The 20,125-nt window shown below is 48.5% G+C and overlaps 1 protein-coding gene across 10 annotated transcripts in view; it reads left to right on the top strand.

The window, feature by feature from the left end:
• The first annotated feature begins 561 nt into the window (after window positions 1–561).
• Window positions 562–20,125, top strand: part of myt1lb (myelin transcription factor 1-like, b) — a 78,745-nt gene continuing 59,181 nt past the window's right edge. For 9 of the 10 annotated variants that reach the window (XM_018732986.2, XM_018733026.2, XM_018733044.2 and 6 more), the window contains exon 1: window positions 562–814. In XM_018732986.2, the coding sequence (XP_018588502.2) occupies window positions 775–814 (40 nt within the window). In that variant the 5' untranslated portion in view covers window positions 562–774. Of the gene's footprint in view, window positions 815–1,195; window positions 1,238–20,125 lie in introns of those variants that run through there. The other variant, XM_018732978.2, reaches the window with a different exon arrangement.

Genomic DNA, 20,125 nt, shown 5'->3' with positions numbered 1-20,125 from the left:
GGTAACAGTCGCCGTGTGGTAAATGAGCTTATTAATCTTAGTCCCTTTGTTAGGTGAAACCTCACCTCATTACAGCAATGGGAAATTTGTCCAATATATTGATGTTTGACTCCTAAGCCAGTTATCTTGCCACTTCACAGCTCTGCCGCCTCGCCAGAAATTCAAAGCCCGCAATGAGGAAAGGCCTTAATTAAGCGGCGAGCCCCACCGCAGAGTCTCCGGAATATTCCCTTTTGTGCGAGACGCAGGTTTTTTAACGGTGCTCCGTGCCCGGCCTGGACACCAGTGGACGGCCCTGCGGCTCTGTCTCTGCTGCCGGCTGGGTGGACGTGTGCCTTCCTGATGCCCACATATTACATTGAATACAGCAGCGCACACGGCACACGTCCGCGGCTCCGGAGAGCAGAAGGGCCCGTGGGAAGCACTGATGCTGGGAGCAGACTGTCTGAAGCCCGGAATAAATGTGGAGACGGAGCGGGGAGGGAGAGAGAGAGAGAGAGAGAGAGAGAGGGAGAGGGAGAAGGAGAAGGAGAGCGGGCGAGAGAGAGAGAGGGAGAGAGTGAGAGAGAGGGACAGAGACCGAGACGAGAGAGAGAGAGCAGCAAACTGAGCCCAGGACAGAGAAGAGGAAATAACATTCCCATCCTGCCCTGCGCTCTGCCTCTCCGCCACAGGCCGCCGAGGTTTCTCGGGAAGCCAGCCTTGTTTTGAGCACTTTTCACATTTTTTTAATCTGCTCCCAGCACTGCCGTCCACCCCCCGGGGGGTCCATGGATGTGCGGACAGCTGGCCGAGGACGCGAGCGGCCTGCAGGGTAAGTGGGACGCGCTCCGCCGCAGCGACCGAGGAGTCTCTCCTCTCTCTCTTTCTCTCGCTCTCTCTCCCGGTACACCGTGCATGGCGAACCCTTGCACGGCTCTGTCTGCCACCCTCCCTCGCCTCCTGACCCCCACCGCCCCCCCTCCCGCTCACTGCTCCGCTCCACCTCATTGGCGTGACTCCCATTCCTTTTCCCAGCACTCTCTGGGCCCATTGGTTATCAGCCTTGAACCATTATCTCTGCACCCCCTCCACCCAGTCGTCCCCACCACCCCCTTCACCCCCCCTCACCTACCATCTTACAAGTCGAAAAAAGTAATTAGCATACAGGCGGAGAGGAGAACTTCTGTGTGCGCGCTGGCAGAGGGAGAAGACATCCGGGAGGAAAGTTTGTGAGAAGACGGCACTTTTCCCGCTGGTGGGTTTCCTTCTCATCTTCCTCCGGCTGCGGAGTGACGGCTTTGGCGTCTTGAGCGTGAGGTGGGCTTTATTTACATGCACCGGGGGGTATTTCTCAAAGTGGAAGGCAGGGATGGAGAGAGTGGAACAGATGGACGGATGGAGAGATGGAGTCCGGTTCGAGCGGTGAGGACCTTTCCTAGGGGTCTCCGTATCCGTCCCTCCGTGTCCAAGTGGCTCACCCTCGGGGGCGAAAGCTGCCGTTCCTCACCGGGTGCCATGTGGTTGTGTGCTGGAGTACTGTGTTATATCGCAGTGTCGGGCTGCTCCACACATCGCCGAGCTTCCCCCGGGTTGCTGACTTGTTTGCCGAAAGAAATACCTTCCCAGGTGAGAAAGCGTGACGTGACATGGTGCGTGGCTGTGTGCTCGCCGTCGTCCGGCTCGCACCGGTGCCGTCGAGCCGCGGGAACCGTGGAGGGATTTCTGGGAAGGTGATGCTGGATGCGGTGGCTGCTCTGCCGGGGATTCCGGTGGCTATTGTCTCAGGCGGCTTTTTAGAGAGCGGGGGGAGCGCTGTCTCCTCTTCGCTGGACGGGAGCTTTGTGTTGCATCCACGTGCGTTGTAGTGCAGACGGTGTCTCCCCTTGACCTGCCCGTGTGCACCATTATTACCCTGGTGAAGAAGTTCAGGTGCTCTCATGCAGACAGCAGGTTCCTCTATAGAGACTCAACAAAAACCACGCTCGGCTCCCAGCTGACCTGCGGGAATTGAGGAACCTGAGCTACACGGCTCGCTCTGACCACTTATGGGTCTCTTTACCGCATTTTAAACTTTTTACTTGGGTGAAATTCCACGCACCTTGCGCAGATGTACACCTGCGTTCAACTTCAGTTCACAGAGGCAAGCAAGCAGTTCGAAGACTAGTGCTGTAAGTAAGACTTGAAAATAGAACATTTAAGGTATTTTAATGTTTTTTTTTTTTTTTTTTTTAAATATTTTTGTTGTTCTGTCTTGGAGATGTGGTGCTACACAGATAACAGTTGAATTAGTTGTCAACGTTGTAAACGTCTGCCATCCTTATGGGATATATGCTTGGTGTACCATACAATATTATGTATTAAATATTATATTTACATACTCCCGGTTCTCATCGAAAAGGGCTTTTGGATGTATTTCTAGGATTTGTAGTTAGTGGTCCAAGCCCCACCCCCCAAACATGTGGTATTGTTTAAGAGCTTGGAACATCCTGTATAAGGTACATTAGTACTCGATGCTGAAGCGTGTACAGTTTGGGAGATGCACTTAAAAAGATGTGTCCTGTAGAGCAAACAAATATGAGTGGTTTGGTCACATGTACATGTTTTCTACGAATTATGCTGAACTGATGCTGAACGTTTTTCCCCCTCTGAGATGTTTGTAATCAGTTTAAGTTTGGTGTGTTTTAGATGCACGGACTGAAAGCAGGTGAACGTCTTGGTGACACTCGAGGTGTCGGCTCATGCTTTTAGTGGCAGCGCACGGGTGTGAACAGTGGGAGTCGGCGCAGCAGTGTGGAGGGAGGCCGAGCTTCGGGGCAGGGAGGACGTGCAGCCGTTTCCATCTGGACCCTGGGGGGGGGCGATGCGGCCAGTCTTGGCATCACAGCCGGTCCGGTTCTGCCCCAAGGGTCGGACACATAATCCGCCAGCTCCGCCGACTCCACTGATCCCAGGTTTCATCTCCTGCGGTCGACATGTCCTCTAGGTTGTGCGTGTGCACTTTGCGCGCGTGTGTGGTTTGCACTCGTGGCAATGTAAATAATGAAGGACAACGAAGGCGCACTAGTGTCTCTGCTCATGTGTAAACAGGAGAAGAGCTGCCACATGAAAAGAAAGTTATTTATATAAATATATGCACATAAACACTGAGCGCAGGGCAGATTTCTGACAGTGTTTCCACAGTACGGACATGCGCATTCATCAGAGCCTGTACAATAAATTACTATAGTATTGTCTAAGTTCTGGTGTGCAATTAATAGCTGATGAATCCCATTTGTGCTGCTTTCTCATGGTGAAGGGAGTTTCTCCTTCTTGCGCCCTACCTGTACTCTACCTGTACGGCACCTGTAGTGCACTCTCAGCAAAGTGCTTCGTGGACATTGTACACTTAGGAGTTGCTGATGCTGTTATTGCAGTATATCTATTTATTAGACACCTTAATAGGTCGTATTTCCATACCAGTTGTGGCACTCTTATGAACATGTCAGCAGCAATAAGAAAATAGCCCCAGCCCCCCATAGACCCAACCTGTGTGGTTTGTCTCCTATGGCACGCACTCTATGTCATATTTATATATGGGATGGGTGAATGCAACATTTGATTTGAGTTTATATAGCATATAATTAAAATATTAATCCACCTAATAAAAGGTAAAACCTTGAGAAACAGATGCAGTTGTACTTAAGTCTCACATTTCCCAGACAATAAAAGATGAAGTGCAGTAATAAAAAGGCTGATAGGTTAGTTATTATTAACCTTTATGTAGCCAAGGCGTTTGTCCAACATGGTTTATACTGACCGACAATCGACTTTGCAATTGTTTACCCTTTTATTCAGCAGGGTATTGTTACAGGGTAGGTATCTTCATCCAGGGTACTACCCCTCTAAGTTGGAGACCTCGAGGTTGCAAGGCGACGACTGATCGCTGATCCACCTGCTACCCCAGACATAGGATCTGCTTTGCCCTTAGTGGAAATGTGATTTAGATGGTGCTCTGCAGTTCCTGACGTGCACTTTGAGCCTGGGAATCTGTGATTAAATTAGCGAGGGAAAGCTCTCAGAGTGGCTCATGGTGCAACCGGCTCAGCGGCAGTGCTCCCCCCCACTCCCGCCCCCCCATCACCGTGAAGAATACTCACAGCCACGAGTGGCCTGTTCAGGCAGCAGGGGGACGACTGCTCCTGAATGGGCCTGCCCTTTCGCTCAAGTGGCTGTCTGAGTCCCCCGCAGGTTCCCTCTTGGACTCCGCCAGACCTGTGCATGTGGGGAGTGATACAACCCCGCCCTCGGCTCTTTCCGCCTCTGCCAATGCAAGTCCTCAGGTAACTTACTAATTGCATTTTTAGCATATTTCCCCGACAACATCTCCAACGTTCCCAGAGAAAATGAACATTCACCTGTTAATCTATCACTGGTGTGTGAATGTGTATTTTGATTGACATGAGGCCTGATATTGTCTGATCTAAATCCCTGAGTATCTGATAGCCATGGTCTAATTAACTGTATTTACCAGAAAAACTTCAGAATATGTTCTGGGTATAATTACCTGTCGATGTGACTGAAGAACAGAGGTCTGGAATTGCTCAGATAGGTGCAGTTTTTTTTTTTTTTTTTTTAATCCTCAAAAGAATTAAGCAGTTTTGTCTAGGGAGGGCAGGAGGAGGGGCCGTTTTGAATATTCAAGCGGCGCGACCCAACTGATCACCGATCCAGTGAATCGAAAATAATGACTCACATGGGATTTCCAAATGATGCTATTATTCAGTCTGGCAGGGGAGGACAGGACAGTGCCATGCAGGGGTCACGTGATCAGGGCTCGCACAGCTAATTCAGCCCTGTGGAGGGTAAGACTAAGTGCCAGACTATCGGTGGAGCGCATGTCTCCTACCGTGCCTTCATCGCAGTCAGCCGCCCCCTTGCCATCCATGAAATTCCCATGAGTCTTCTGTCAAACTGATACTGACAAGGATGAGGAAGGTAGGAAACCAAAAAGCCTTGGGTAAATCCCAGAGTTTGGATCCTCAGACTGTCAAACCTGCAACTGAATACATTTGCGAAGATGGCTGTTGTCAAGTCTGAATTAACTTGTTGGAATTGCTTTTCTAGCTGTATTGTAAATATTCTTTGTTCTTCCATTTAATTACATAGACATATTTATATTCAGGTCCTTGTGAGGAAAAGTTACTATAAGGATGATTACAGATATCCAACATGTCAGATCAGTCCTCTTGGACTCTTCTTCTTTGTGTTCTTCTTCTGCATAGTCTTCTTCGTTTGTGTTCTTCATTTCCATATTCCCCTTCGTCTTTTTCATCTCCTCCTCCATGTTCTTCTTCATCAACATTTTCTTCACTTTAATCAGAATTTGGTCTAAGGATACTATTGTACTCAGTTCCCAAGCTCTTCAAAGGAACATTGGCCGGTGCCACAAACCCAAGCTCATGAGAGCAGATGAAATGGTGTGTGGTAGATATTTTCTTCTACACACCAAAAAGTCGGCGACTGCACCGTCCCAGCTCAAGTGTGGTAACGTTCAGAGACAGGAAAGAGCTCCCCTTCGCCTGTAAACAACCAAAAATATGTCACCAAACATATGTCCAAGAGCAAACAAGAAAAAATTCAAATTAAGAACCTTGGAATCCAACGAGCCCTAATTTGCGCCCCTTGCCGAAAAGGTGATATATTTCCACGCCGTGGGCCAATTAAAAATCAATCTGGACTTCAGAATGGGAATGTAATGGGAGTGCAGCGCGTGCCGAGCAGGGAGATTAATGCAGGCGCTCACCTTGTGGCATAACAAGTCACCGGGAGCATTAATCACCTGGGAAAACGTTCACCTGTACCGTTATTGTTGCAATCAAGCAGTGTCAAAAATAAGAATTTGCATGAGTTATACTTCAGTGTGCGGATCTGTGATAAAGCCTGGGGCTGGGGGTGGGGGGTGGCTCTGTCATTGCTCACAGAGATATCTTGAACTGTCAGTGTCGTCCCACTTCCCGGTGACTTCATTCGGCATACGGGAATTTCCTGTCCTGTTTCGAATTAGCCCATCGTTCTCCTGTCCCAAGCCGCGCTGCAAATAAAATATACGGAAAAAATGTATCCAAATATAGAAAACATAATGCTCCGAAAGCATAAGCGCCATACCTAATGGAAGATTATGGGTATATACTTTCATACTTTCCCCACAGCATCACCTGTGCTTCCTTCCCCCGTGCTCCTGAGGGAGGGAGGCTGAGCTGCCAAGCCGTGAAGGCATCCTTGATACCTTTGGAAGTGCTAATCCTGCAAATCCCCTCGCCATTCCTGCATGGGCGACGCTCGGGGCTCGCACTCTTGTTCCGGGTTATGGGGGATGGGCCGGAGCGAGGGTCCCGCCAGCACTGCGGCAGCAGAGGTCCCGCGCAATATCAGAAAATGGTCGTGACGCAAGGATGCATTATTCATCGGGTGATGCCCGGACTTCTTATTTGCGCGCTCTCTCAAATCAGATTTGTCTGTTTTGATCACCCCGGAGTGTCCGTCACGGCGCGCGGCAATATTGGGCCGATATTACGCTCCCTAATGGGTAATTGATAACGGCAAGCGACACAGCTGGGTGCAGGATGCGGCCTAGCCAGGGGGCCAGGGAGGAGTGGAGGGGATTACTTCTAACCAGGTTACGCCCTGATTCCTTGTACGGACGTCTCTCCTCCAGCGCTCATTACGGCAGATGCTCAACACCTAAGTCAACTGGGTGGGGGCAGGCTAGCACTCAGGGGAGAATGAAAAGCGGACGGGACAAGAAGTCTCGGACTACGTCTGTCTGCCGTCCATTATCACTTGAAGATTCAATTGCCTCCATTTTCACGTCAGACTTTTGACTTTGATTTGAATTGAGGAATTTACTCCGCTGCCCTTTTTTCCCCTCGCCTACCATTTCTCCTCTGCAGCACAAGGACTGTAAGAGCACATGTCCTTTAAGGACGAGTGCCGTTGTTTCTGTACCCCGTGAAATATGGAGACCTCCATCCTTCAGCGATGGTTGTCAAGATGATAGTTTTTCATTCACTGTGCATTTGGGGTGGTGGGGGTGCCGGAGATGGGTGAGATCTCTTTGGAAGAAATGACGGGGTTGCGGGTTGATATGCAGGTTTATGTGTTGGCAGAAGCCTGTATTGGTGAGTGAAAAGTTTGTCACTCTGCCACCTGATTTTTGATCACTTATTGGTGTTCCAGCAGGATGAACGACAACACGGAACGGCATATCTGTGCCAACAGCGGGAGTGCACTTACCACCGATTGTGCTCCTTAACCACGTCGAAACGTTTGGTGCCCCTCTGGTGGAAGTATTACCAAGAATGTCCTCCATAATTATTCGAGCTACAATGCTTACGGAGACACATTCACCTCCATGAAATACAGGTACCTCCAATGTCTCTGTTTTGGTCCAACATGACATTCGGCATCTGTAACAGTAACAGCTCAAAGGAGCAAAAAAAATGAAATCCATAGCACGTTGTCAGAAAAATGAGTTTATCCAAGGCAAATGAAACATGCTCCCGAGAGATTTTGAATATCTCTGCAAATTAAACTCAATATAAAGAAAAAAATAAACCCTCTCTGACATAAAAACTACAAGACAGGTATTTGCTTTGGAAAACAGCAACACTTCAGCTTTTAGCTATAAAGCTGTCGTTGCTGGCAGCTCATTTAACATGTGCACAGTTCCTCCAACAGGCTGCATTGTTTCTGCTGCCAAAGTACTCAGGACTGCTGTGTTTCGTTCACAGGCCCAGTGGGGCATGATCTTATGGCTCCCAGCAGCCCGTGTGGCCCGTGTGGCCCTGCTGGGGCTTTGGTGGGCAGTTAGCTGCCCGATTCCATTAGCTTCTACGTTCCTGTAGATAATAGACAGTGCAGCAGTCCGGAAGGGGAAGTTCTCTGTCCACTGTTATCCCTAAGAGTGGAAAAGAACTGATATCGGACAAATTATCCACGTTTTTTGGTATTTGCCGCCATAATTTTGGGAACAGAGATCGTAAATCCTTCAGATTTACGGTGAAAGAATGCGATGACAAGAGCGCGAAGTCGTCAGCATCCTTCAGGCTGCGGGAGACGGGGCCCCGGACTCCACCTGTGCATAATCGTGGCGCGAGTGGGTCACGCCAGTGCCAAGTCAGCGTGGGCAGGTCGTCTGCCGGGGGGACACGTGGATCTCCGGCACATGGTTTTAAATAGCGCCGCAAGAGGGGAATGGAGGTGTATGCGTGGGTGTGTGCGCGCACACGCGTGTGTGCGTGGAAGGGGCAGGTGCCTCGTCAGCACTTCTAGGAATGAGGTGAGGCCTCCCAGGTGTGGAGGTGCCCCAGTTTGCGGAGCTGCCCGTGTCCTCCGTTGTACTCTCAGCGCAGTCCCTCAGCTCACCACCTGCTCTCTGTCCACCCACCCCACCCCCCTGTCGTCCTCATTCCTTTCTCTTTCTCAGACTTGGTACCATTCTGCCCTACCAAAGGGAGGAGATGCTGGGCAGCCCTGTAAATGCCAGCGTGTTCAGTTCATAGGGTAGGGCATCTGGTGACCAAAACCGCTATCCTCCCACGACACTTTGAATTAACATCTTTTTTCAGTGCAAGAACACAGTTATAATTTCGCATCGTTTCCGTCTGTGAATTTTAAGAGACGAACCCAAGGGAACCAGCCGTAGATTGTGTTTTTGACCTGAACAAAGTGTGACGGCACTGTCCCGGTCCGGTGTCTCCACTCTCTCCAGCAAACTGTCCCACTGTCCAGAATAGCTCTAAAGGACAGTGGGTGGTCATACGATTCCCCTGTTACACAACAGACATATCACTTTCATAGTACAGCTGTTATGCACTAATGCTCTTGTAAAGAAATACTTGGTGATTAACAAAACTGTGAATTTCCAGTGCACCGTTATAAGTTATCAATGTATCTCCAGCCATTTCTGCATATTTTGTTTTTGTAGCATGGTACTGTATGGTTTAATTGCTCAGTGAATCACTGATGCTGGAGTTTGTCTCTCTAGAATGGACCTCATATCTGTCTACTGTCACTTCTTTCAACCAAGGAGTAATATCCTGTGCATTGTGGGAGCCAAAGTGTACATCTTGTGAAACTTTTCTCTGAACATCTTTTTTTTGTGTATAGTTCCAAACGGTAAATAGAGCTGCCGTCTAATTTAATTTACATTTATTTACCAGACGCATTTCTCCAAAGCAACTTCCAATGAACTCTATGTAGTGTTATCAGCCTACACACCTTATTCACTTACACTGCTAGATACGCTACTTACACTGGGTCACTCATCCGTACATCAGTGGAACACACGCGCTCTCTCTCTCACTCGCACACTTAATGAGTGACCCTGAACAGCATTTCCTTTGACTGTGGAAGGAAACCAGAGCACCCAGAGGAAACCCACGCAGACATGGGGAAAACATGCAAGCTCCACACAGACTGAGCAGGGATCTAACTCACGTCCTCCTAGCACCACCCAGGCGCTGTGAGACAGCAGCACTACTTCCTATGCCCCCAGGCCGCCCACCTTGCCATTTAAATGATCCTGGTTTATCTCCCCACTCCTGCTGTAGTACCCAAGAACTTACCCCGAACGGATACTGTAAAATTTACTCTGCTGTTTAAATGGATAAATCTTTGTAAGTAACTTAGTATGCAAACCTCATATTGTAAGCTGCTTCGGAGAAATGTCTGCTAAATGAATAATAACAGAGACGTGAGTGCTTAGAATACAGTATAGCACTCAATAATGTATACCTTTCTTCAATAGCGAGAAGAAAACAAAATGAATAAAAAGGTCTTTAAATTAAATGTGGGCTTTGAAAGGCAAGGGACTATCTAATTTGACCCCATGGCTGCGTATTCTCAATATGGAAGAGAAGGAATAATGTCCTACCAGACATGCCTTTCTCAGCATTATAAATGCTTAATTAACCACTTTACTGTGATTTCCCTAAGAGAAATATGTGAGTTTCGCTTTGATTTTGCCACGTCGCATTGTCCAAATCGCTGGCTTTTGTTTTTTTTCCGGCTGTTGCGGTTAGCGATATTCATCAGCTTGCAGGAGGAACTCTTGTCTCTGCATCCTCGTTCCTGTTGGATTCCTAATGCCTTGCGCGCACTGGGGTTTCTGTGTCTCAGGGCTAATTTTAAGCACGGTGGCACTGAAATCTGACACGTGCCGTGGGTACTGGTGTCGTCTGGTTTAATTCCACCCCCCCAGTGCCGACTGCACTTTCTCACTGATGAAATTCACAAATTCACGTGAGGAATACTGAAAGCTGTTCAGACAGGAATCTTGTGATCCCTTCACAATGACATCACAGTTTTGCTTGACATCATGTTACATTAAAAAAAAAAAAAAATGAATACCTTAACACTGAGATATCTGAATATCTTAGCACTGCAACGGTAGTATGAACTGTGTTAGCACACTGTGAACTACGAATAGGCTGTGTAGTCCGGTGGTCTCCCCATCTCCTTTGCCATTGACTCACCTTTACTTGATCGCTGGACCTGCTCGTCAAACATCTCTTTCGTTCAGGGCTGGACTGCCAGGCTGCATCACTGCACTGTGCTGGATTGTGCATCTGAGGCAGCGCGTGAGTCTGCGTGTGTAAATGGATGCAGCATTTGAATCTGCCGTGTGACTGTGTATTTATGTGTTTACATGCTTTTAAGGGCATCGCAGTTCCCGTCGGGCCTAAGTGCCCCTGAAACACCCATTTGGAAACACAGCGCCAGGTGTGAAATGCGTTTGCTTGCCTTTTCTGTATGTGTCTGCAGTGCATTAAACTCTCAGATAAAAAAAACAGTATTCCAGCTAGCTCCAGAAGGCCACCGCGAGGCTACCTAGAGGACTCATAACCACAACGAATAGGCCAGAATAATTGACCTAGAGAACTCAATGCTACCTACTGTAGCCCAGCTTGATACAACCTCAAGAATCCAATGCTATGTACAATAGACCTATTTGATACAACCTACAAAACTGTGTGATATACAGTAGGTGACCACTGTCATGCAACCAAAAAGCTCATTTCTACATACAGTATGCTGACTTTAGCAACCCAATGCTACTTGCTGTCGGCAAACTTGATGCAACCAAAGGAACACAATGTTAAGAACTGTTGACTGAGAAGATGCAACCTACAGAATGCAATGCCACAGGTCAATATGATTGAACCCAGTGAACTCAATGCCACCTACAGTAGACCAGCTCAATGCAACCAACAGAACCCAATATTCAATACCATAGACCAATATGATTGAACCCAGAGAACTCAATACTGCTTACAGTAGACCAACTCAATGCAACCTACAGAACCCAATATCCAATACCACAGGCCAATAGGATTAAAGCCTGAGAACTCACCTTCAGCGGACCAATTCATGCAACCTACCCAGTTCAATGTTACATGCAGTAGGACAACATTATTCAACCTACAGAACCCAATGCTACCTGTATTAGGCCAATTAAATGCGACCTACACACCTTGCTGCTTTGTACAGCATGTGCTGCAACCTAAAGTACACATCAAAAGTTGCAGGAAAGCACTCCGTTCAATGAAAGCATAATGCTGGTCAGCATATCTGTAGTCCCTGTTAGAGTCCAAAGTCAGATATTTAATTATGTGCATCATGCTGTACTACTATGAAGAGGTGTTAACTTACATTTACAGCCCCACCATGGGCAGACTACAGCATTCAGGGCAGCTTCCAGAGTTACCTTCTACATATAATTAGCAGCTATGGTGTTTCCAGCTGATAATATTCGTAAACAATGTTTTTTTTTTTAGGAGAAACTATAAATTCCCAACAAAGTGTGAAAGTACTGATTAAAACTACTGTGATTGTGAGCCAAAATCAACTACTGCTTTGCAGAAGAGAGGCATTGTGGGAAGAAAATAGCGCAATAGTGTTACTCCCCACACTTTGGAATTGAAGCATGGGACATAATTTACATCATTCAGTTACCCATGCAGTTGCTGGCAAAGCTTGGCTAGTCTCAAGCACCGTAAATTCTGACCTATCTGTGGGGTTTCTGCTTGTGTTCCCCCTCTACAAATTGTGCGAAATATCGGATGTATAACATCTGTAATTCAGTATCTCCAATAAAATTCCCCCCTCCCTTTGGAGAAGAGGTTAAAATTACAATGACAAAAAGGATTTGTTAAGGAAATGGTTCTTGGTTGTAGTTCTATGCTGGAAAAAAAAATTTTGGTCCTGAAGATAGTGACACTTTATTGAAATCAAAACAAATATTTGGGAATACTGCACATGGTACTTGTACAAAAAGCAATGTTTGTTTTTGGAAAAACAAATATTTGTGTGGATATCAACAAATGTGATTCCACACTTATATGTAGGGAATAGCGGACTGAGGCTCTTGGACGGTGTAGTTTGTGGTGAGCAACAGAAACCGATCTCTTCTCCCGCTTTTGTCGGTCAATATTTCATCTAGAGATATTGGGAAGTGGTTATGAAAGACGCCGTCATCACAGCTCAACATGGAAGCATCTCAATCTCTGGTGTGTTGGGTTTCAGCTGGGGTTGCTAATGGAGAAATCCCAGCGCAGTAAAACCATATGATGTCTGATGCTGTTGAAATTTGCGCCACATGTTCTTCTCAGTTGGCCATTGAGAGCATAAAAGCTGATACAGACACAACTGAAGTTTGTAATTATTTTTGGCAAAGGATTTTTATTATTTTTCACTCTATTCTGGTGATGCCTTTGTCCGGTGTATCTTCCCATGTTAGGATGAGAGCAGTGTATTCCAGCATAATCTCAAGTGTGCAATTTTAATAAAAGAACATCATTTGTGGGAACTAACACCAGAATGTTATTTCTGTTAAAACAGTACATTGATGAATTTTTTTTTGCTTGCAAAACATTTAACCTGCATAACCTCTTTGCATAGTGCACTTTTTGAACAACTGCAGTTGACCGCATTTTTGATAAATTGCAGCTTTTGACCATTTATTGTGTATTTGGGAGTACTTATGTTGCTGTTTCTGTTCTTATGTCACTGCCACCCATTGTTGTTGCTACTGCCAATAGTATTAATAAGCAGAAGAACTTCATTAGGAGTTCTAAATCAAGGAGCATGAATCCTGCACGTCAGGCTCTTCAGCTATCCCGCATGTGACATGGTCTGTCTTCTTTGGCTGTGAGGTACATAAGGTGACCACCCGCCTGGTCGTTTCACCGCTCTTTCAACCACTTTGTTTGCTGGAATCGTCCTTCTCCAACATTGCGCCCTGCATGTGGTTGAAGCCACTGTAGTGAGCTGTCGCATTAATGAATTTGATGTCGGCGTGGCCAGGAGGCTCCCGGCCAAACTCCAGCCGACTTGGCAAGCTCATCATGTACCTGGGCAGAACCAGCACTAGAGCCCATTTCACAGTTCCCCTCTGGTGCAAAGAGGCGGGTTTTGGTGCTGCGGACCTTTACCGGTGTTTTACGCTCTCTTTTGACATAATGGTGAAGGTCTGGAAATTAAAAACAGTACATCAAGCACAAAGATTTCTTGGGATTCCAGTGCATGGTATCTTAGAATGGCCACCGTAATCGCATGCATATCACTATTTATTGCTTCGGTTAGGTGGTGCCCGTTGGCAGTATTGCACGTGTTGAATTCGACCTAAATTTGTCGCAAAGGCTTATATTTCGTGCGACGACGCTGACGTCATCAGTTCAGAAAATCAGATTTTTCTCCAATTCTCACAAGCTAACAAACTGAAGAGCGAAGAATTTGTTGCTCATTAATTTCTGCACTTCATCTTTCTCCATTGTTAATTCTATTGAAAATGTATACGTTCTGTAATACAAGCCTTAAACAATTAATCTGCACTTAAGTTTCATTATTTCCTTCATGTGCTTCCGGTGGTGTTTTTTTTTTCCTCTTTTTTGTGAGGTTACATCTCTAAATCCAGGATAGCGTCTTGGAATCGAGTAAAAACGGTATTTCCGGTCACAGTCCTCCTGCCAAGTTATCCTACATATTGCTTTTTCCAACCTTGCACATCTAATTGGTTGTCCCGTTGAGCTGACACACATAGTAAATCGTAAAATAAGCTGATGTTGGGCATGACTGGGGATAAAACCCCTGAGAACCTGGTCCCATGTTGGCTAAGATGGACACACCATGATGCAAGTGTGTATAATGTGCACCGTGAATGTAGACAGGTGTGGACGGGACTACGAACGCTTGAACGACTACAGTTGTGTGTGCTGTGGGCCATGGCTTGGAACAGGACCGCAGACACACTCCTCCCTACCACCTCGCACATGGAACCCGAGCACGGCAGTCCAGGGTGGTGCTTGGGAGCTCCCTCTCCTCCGGGTGAGCGCAAGGTGCGGCCCCATAGTGCCTAATTAGTCTCCTCTGTGGCGGGTGGGCACCCCCACTCAGAGTAGGCTGGACCCCCTCCCTGCCAGCTCCCTGGCCACCTCTCCTGGGACCAATGCAGAGGATTACACCCCCTTTTTACAGCGCAGTAATTGGTCATTATCAGGGCTGCCTTAATGACTCTCTGGATAACAATTTAGAAAAAATCCGCCTCGCATGTGATAATTATTGACTCCGTCCCAGCTGGCTGAGACAGGACCTAACCGCTGACCTCTCATTGAGGCCCAGCAGCCCCGTCCTCCTTGTCCCCCCACGGCACCGCTGTAACTCAGAACAGCCGGGTTTGTTTACTGAGTCCAGGCAGGCAGGAGGAAGAGTTACCCCATCTTGGAGAATCTGCTGGAACAAAGGACGGAAAAACAAAGGGATGTCAGCTAGACCGGGAACCGGCTCCTCCGGGTCTCGGGATGACCTTTAAACGAAATTACACGGACTGCAGTTCAAGCTGCCAGTTTTGTGCTTTGCATCGCCGTGCTTTGCTGTAGACCTGTTTGGAGCCGCCTTCATTCTTATGGAGTCCCACTCCAGCCGCCCAGGGTAAAAGGCCCGCGACGTGTAATAGGTGTCGCCGTCCCGAGCAGAGTGCCCTCCCGCCGTCCCCTCTGCGAGCTTCCTGGGAAAGAGCGAGAGTGAGCGAGGTTCTCCTGGGAAGATAACAACCGAGTGTGGAGCGCGTCAGCAGAATCCACCCGCCTGTGTCCATTGTTCCCGCTGCCGGCGGGAGAATTAAGGGCGCGAGACGCTCCGGTTTCGCGCAGAAATTGTTTGTGATTATGTATAATTTTAAAATCCCCGCATGGTGCGGCACTCTCCTGCGAGGCTCAGCTTTGACGTCGGTCAGAAGCGTGCGGCACACTCCGGGGCGACGGTCGAGAACGAGGACGTCCTGCAGAACGACGGAAAAGAGTGGCGGCATGGCGATCGATCGAGCCGCGCTCACAGCTGTAGGGCGGGCTCTGTGAAAGGAGGCCGACGATAGCGAGGGCTGTCATGGCTTCGGGTGATCGACCCCGGTGGCGTGACGCTTCATCGAAGGGCGAGACACCCTGGGATGGCTGAAAGGAAGCGGAGTGGGACGGAGAACAGGGAGATGAGAGATGCTGAAAAAATAATCCTCGAGTGTGTAGTAGCAGGTCGTGAAATACAGTCGCTGTCCTACGGAGGGAAATGCAGCCAGACCATTGACATGAATTTAGGGATGGAGAGGAAATAAGGATGAGAGGCTGGAAGCCCTGGCAACTGCTCCTCCTGGCTGGTGGCTGCCATCCGCTGCTCCACCCTGTCTGTCTCTCCCACCAACACACACACACACATACACATACACCCAGGGGAAAGTGAAGCCAGGATGCTGCGGAGTCTTGGCTGCATGGCTCGCCGTCTGGTTTCTGGCTGGTCTGAGGTGGAGGAGGTCACGGGGGGGACTCTCACCGCTCCTGCTCACTGCAGGAGACTGGTAAGAAACCCGACTCCACCCTTCCGATGCTCCAAAAAGGACAGAAAAGCTCTAGGAAGAAAAAAGACGCTGAATGTTGGCTCACGTGAAACAAAGGATGGATACAGTAAATGACGGTGTTTAAAGAGACAGCAGATGGCGTAGTGGTCACGGTCGTTGCCTTCCAATTAAAGGTCCGGGGTTTAGGTCTCCAGCCCTGCCGTAGTAGATCAACCTACGTAGCGCGTAAAAATTAGAGTAAAAGGATGGGAGAGCGCAGTCAAGCTTGGCGAAAAAAATACTTCAATTTGCGCAACGCTGTAGCGTTTCGGTAATTTGCCTCCATCAGCGTGCAGATACGTTACGTAACGAGTGACATATCTACAATGCACAGATCGTGTGGCAGGTGATGATGTGATCGTTCTTGAGTCAACAGCTGAAACCAATACTTAAATGGCAACAATAACACAAAGGTAGCATGAATAGTTTGAGCACAACAACGCCACCCGTGAAAAAAATAGAACAACAAAGTAGGGGCAATGATTATAGAGGGAACACAGTAAAAAATTACCAAGCTGTATAAATAAGTGAATCATTATAAGTAGCTCAGTGCACAAACATTGTGACCTGCTTTAGAGAAAAACATCAACTAAATCAATGAATCATAATAAGCTACTTAGTTAATAAGCTGGAAGACTGCGGACACGCATTCTAATATGAACACGTCTGAATAAAGTGGCCAAAAATTGCCAGAATGAGGTGCACCTCCATTAACTAGGGAAGCGATTGGTGCTAAAAATATATTCGCTCGTAATTTCGTACTGCGCTAACTTGCCGAGCCGCGGTCCAAAGGCTGCGTTTAATGAACGCCGCCGAAAGTGTAACGCTTCGTGGTGAAACATACATTTCTTGTGGCAGAATATATGTATTCCTGAGTGCTGACGTACATTTGTGTTGACAGCAAAATGCCTTCAGATATTTTTATAACATGTTCTTTTCCATGCTACTCCGCGCATCCGTGCATTTGCAGAAGAGCGACAGGCCGGCGCTCTGTTCCAGCAGAAAGCTGATTGGCTGCTTTTTCCCGGTGGGCGTGGCCTGGCTCCAGCGATTCGCTGTACCTTCTCGTAGTGGGGCGGGGGGGGCAGCGTGTCAGCCACGGCCCTGGGGTGATGCCCGCGGGGCTGGTGGTCACGTGGCACCGTGTCTGCAGGCTGGGTTGTTGATATTCCAAGAGAGGATCCGCAGCGAGTACCACCTCCCCCCCCCGCCGATCTTGGGCGCTGGGAAAAAACAGGGCTGGGGAGCAGTAGATCTCATCAGTACGTCTTTACAGCCCGCAGCGCCGAGGCTGAACCAGATGCACACGCTCGCGCACACACTTGCACTCACGAGCACACATACGCGCGCACACACACAGGCTCGTGCACAAATAGCAGCCATTGTCTGCGCTTCCATGGAAACGTGTCGTTCGATGTGTGTCAGAAAGCCAGTCTCAGTCACTGAGCTTTTCGAGACGTCTTGAATGCTGAGCGGGATGCGATTACTCGGCTGTTGGAGCGATCGGCACAGATGCGTCATGGGAGACCTGGAGTATAATCGCTCGGTGGTCTTCGCTGGACTTCGGGTCCCGGGGAGCCGACTGAAACGGGCCCTTTGGCTCACAGGCAGTGGTAGAATGATCTTGTGTTGGAAGCAGTTTCCCTTGGAATACTTCTCAAGTACTGTGAAATCGCATGGGGCCAGTAGGTGGTGTAGTGCTTAGAGCTGTCACTTTTGGACTTGAACTGGCTGAGTTCGAATCCCATCCGCTGCTGTAGGACCCTTGATCGAGCTGCTGTCCCTGAATTGACACATTGCAAAAATGCCCAGCTGTATAAATGGATAAATAATTGTAAGTAGCTTAACATTGTAAGTCACTACTGTGAACCGATGCAGAAAAACACTCTGAAAAGACCTTGGCTTTGACATTCTTTAAGGAGATCATACAGCCTTATCTGAAGGTTTTTCATACGATATATTCTTAGCGCCGTGCTAACGTGCTAATACTGGCATTATCATTCGCCTCAAAGTCTGAATGCACGTTAGCCAGTGAACTGCCTTGCTGAGCGGGCACACGCGGAGCCCCTACCCTAGAGGAGGGTCCTGTCTGACCCTGGGATTATGGAAATACCATGCCTCCCCATACCGTCTAGGGGGCTGGCTGACACCCGGGCAAGGACGCTCTCTAATTGATGCGAGCTTCTCAAGGTCGACGCTCAGCCCTCGACCCCCGACCTTCAACGCCTACCTCAGCAGCCTTGTTCGTCTAGCGGTAAAACGGAAGAACTCGATTGCAGGGCTCCTTTGTGAGCCCTTCCCATGAACCTCCTTGTTTACTTCCCACAGACTCCTCTGCTGCAGAGCAGGAAAGAGGGAAAGCGCTCGCCGTTTCCAACTCGCCGAGTGCCGCAATTGGATGCTTTGATCGAGATTTTCGACGCGAACGCTTCAACTCCTCTTCGGGCGGCTCGTTTTCGTTAAGGAGCGGCACGTGTTTTTGTCACGGATGCTCTCGGCGCAAAGCATAGGTGGGATCCAGAGCACGTTTCCAAGCTCCAGCCTAGTCCCCTCGCTGACACTACAGCGCAGAGCCCGTTCCCTAATGAAGCGAAACTAGGCAACTGCCTAGAGGTGCTGAAATTTGGGGGTGCCAAATTTTGCTGCTAAAAGTCAAAAAATAAATTGTAATCCTGGAAAAAATTAATTGGAAAAATAAGCCTTGCTTAATAATAAATGCACGGGTTTATTAGAAAATGAAAGACCTGATACGTTTTGAAAACGTGATATGATGGATGTGTGTCTTTGAAATGTTCTACTATGTAGGTAACTTTTTCTACGAAACAAACTGTCGCTCTACAGTGCATTGAACATATATCTATCCGTACAGAGTGAATGTCCATTTGTCCCCTAACTGAACTTCTGCTTTGTAAAAGAAGTGTGGTTTACAGCCCGCTTTCAGTCATATAAATATGTTCACGCACTTGTCGTTATGAATCGTTACGTAAAATAATCACCTAAAAACAATTGTTACAAATTCAGATTTTGTTTTCTGTTTTCCATCAACTGCATCTCTCTAAATATAAAATAAATTATATATGTGTATATTATATCTATGTACATGTTGTATATGTGTACATTTATTAATTTTCTTAATTTAGAGGCTGACGTCCAAGGGGAGTCGGATTGATTCTCAGCTAGAGGTTCCAAAAACCCGGTGCCGCTCATGATCGCTGCTGTTGTGTTTATGCGCCTTAAACCATCGGCGGCTGTGCCGCAGACACTTAATCTTAGCGTTGCTAAGTACTGGCGGGAACGGCGTACCCGGAGTCCTTTTCACTTGACCACAATGGAGGTCCCTGAGAGAATACGGAGTCTCGCGTCCTCCATTGTTGCCGGCGACGGGCGCTCTGTCGGCCCTCAACGAAATGCTTTGTGCGAGTAGGGAGCGTGTGTCGCGCTGAATGACGACGCTGCCATAGTGCCCGCCGGGGCAAATCCGGACCCCTCTGCCCCCGAACGCTACGGTTCTCGGCCTACGAGACCTGCGCCGCGCGCGAAGGAAGCCGGCCCCCCCGAACGAGCGAGAGAGGAGGACCCCGTGCCGCGGCGATGGTCTCCAGCGGCAGCCTGCCGTGGGACCGGGGACGGGCGAGCCAAGTTCCGCGCTACCGAGGGCTTCCTGTTCCTCCGCAGCTCTGAGACACATCAAGGCACCAGTGGCCTCAATTGTAGTACTATATTTATCATCCCGCATTAATTATTCATATTTACAGCTGCCCGATACTGTACATGCTGGCCCAATACGCGCGCAAATATGTAAGACTGTAATTTGTGTAACATCTGTCTTGCCTCGGCGAACGCCTAGGCTGGCACAGCTGCTGTTACCGTGGAAATGTACCAGGCGGTCGCAGGACCCGTACGGCGCTACCGGGGGACGGCGCCGGGGCGGACGCGTCTCAGCCGAACAGCTCGGCTCAAGGAGGCAGGTCCAGGGGCGTTCCGATTTTCTCCCCGACGCCGCTGTCTGCCGCTCGCCTGTTTGGCCTAGCAACCCCCGAGGTGCTCGTTTCCGAGGGACGCCGCAGCCCCCCGCGTCAGGAAATGAGTTCTTTGGTTTTTGTGCAAGCGTGTTTTTGTGTGTGTGTGTGTGTGTGTGCGTGGGGCTCGTGCCATTTCCGCCTTGGTGCTCAGCGAAGGTTGCGGCTGGCTCCAACGGCTCCTCCGCGGCCCATCGATACA

The sequence above is a fragment of the Scleropages formosus genome, chromosome 15, assembly GCF_900964775.1.
Source record: "Scleropages formosus chromosome 15, fSclFor1.1, whole genome shotgun sequence".
In the NCBI taxonomy this organism is placed as follows: Eukaryota; Metazoa; Chordata; class Actinopteri; order Osteoglossiformes; family Osteoglossidae; genus Scleropages; species Scleropages formosus.
The sequence above is the reverse complement of the archived record's forward strand: the minus strand, read 5'-3'. Positions and strand labels throughout refer to the sequence as shown.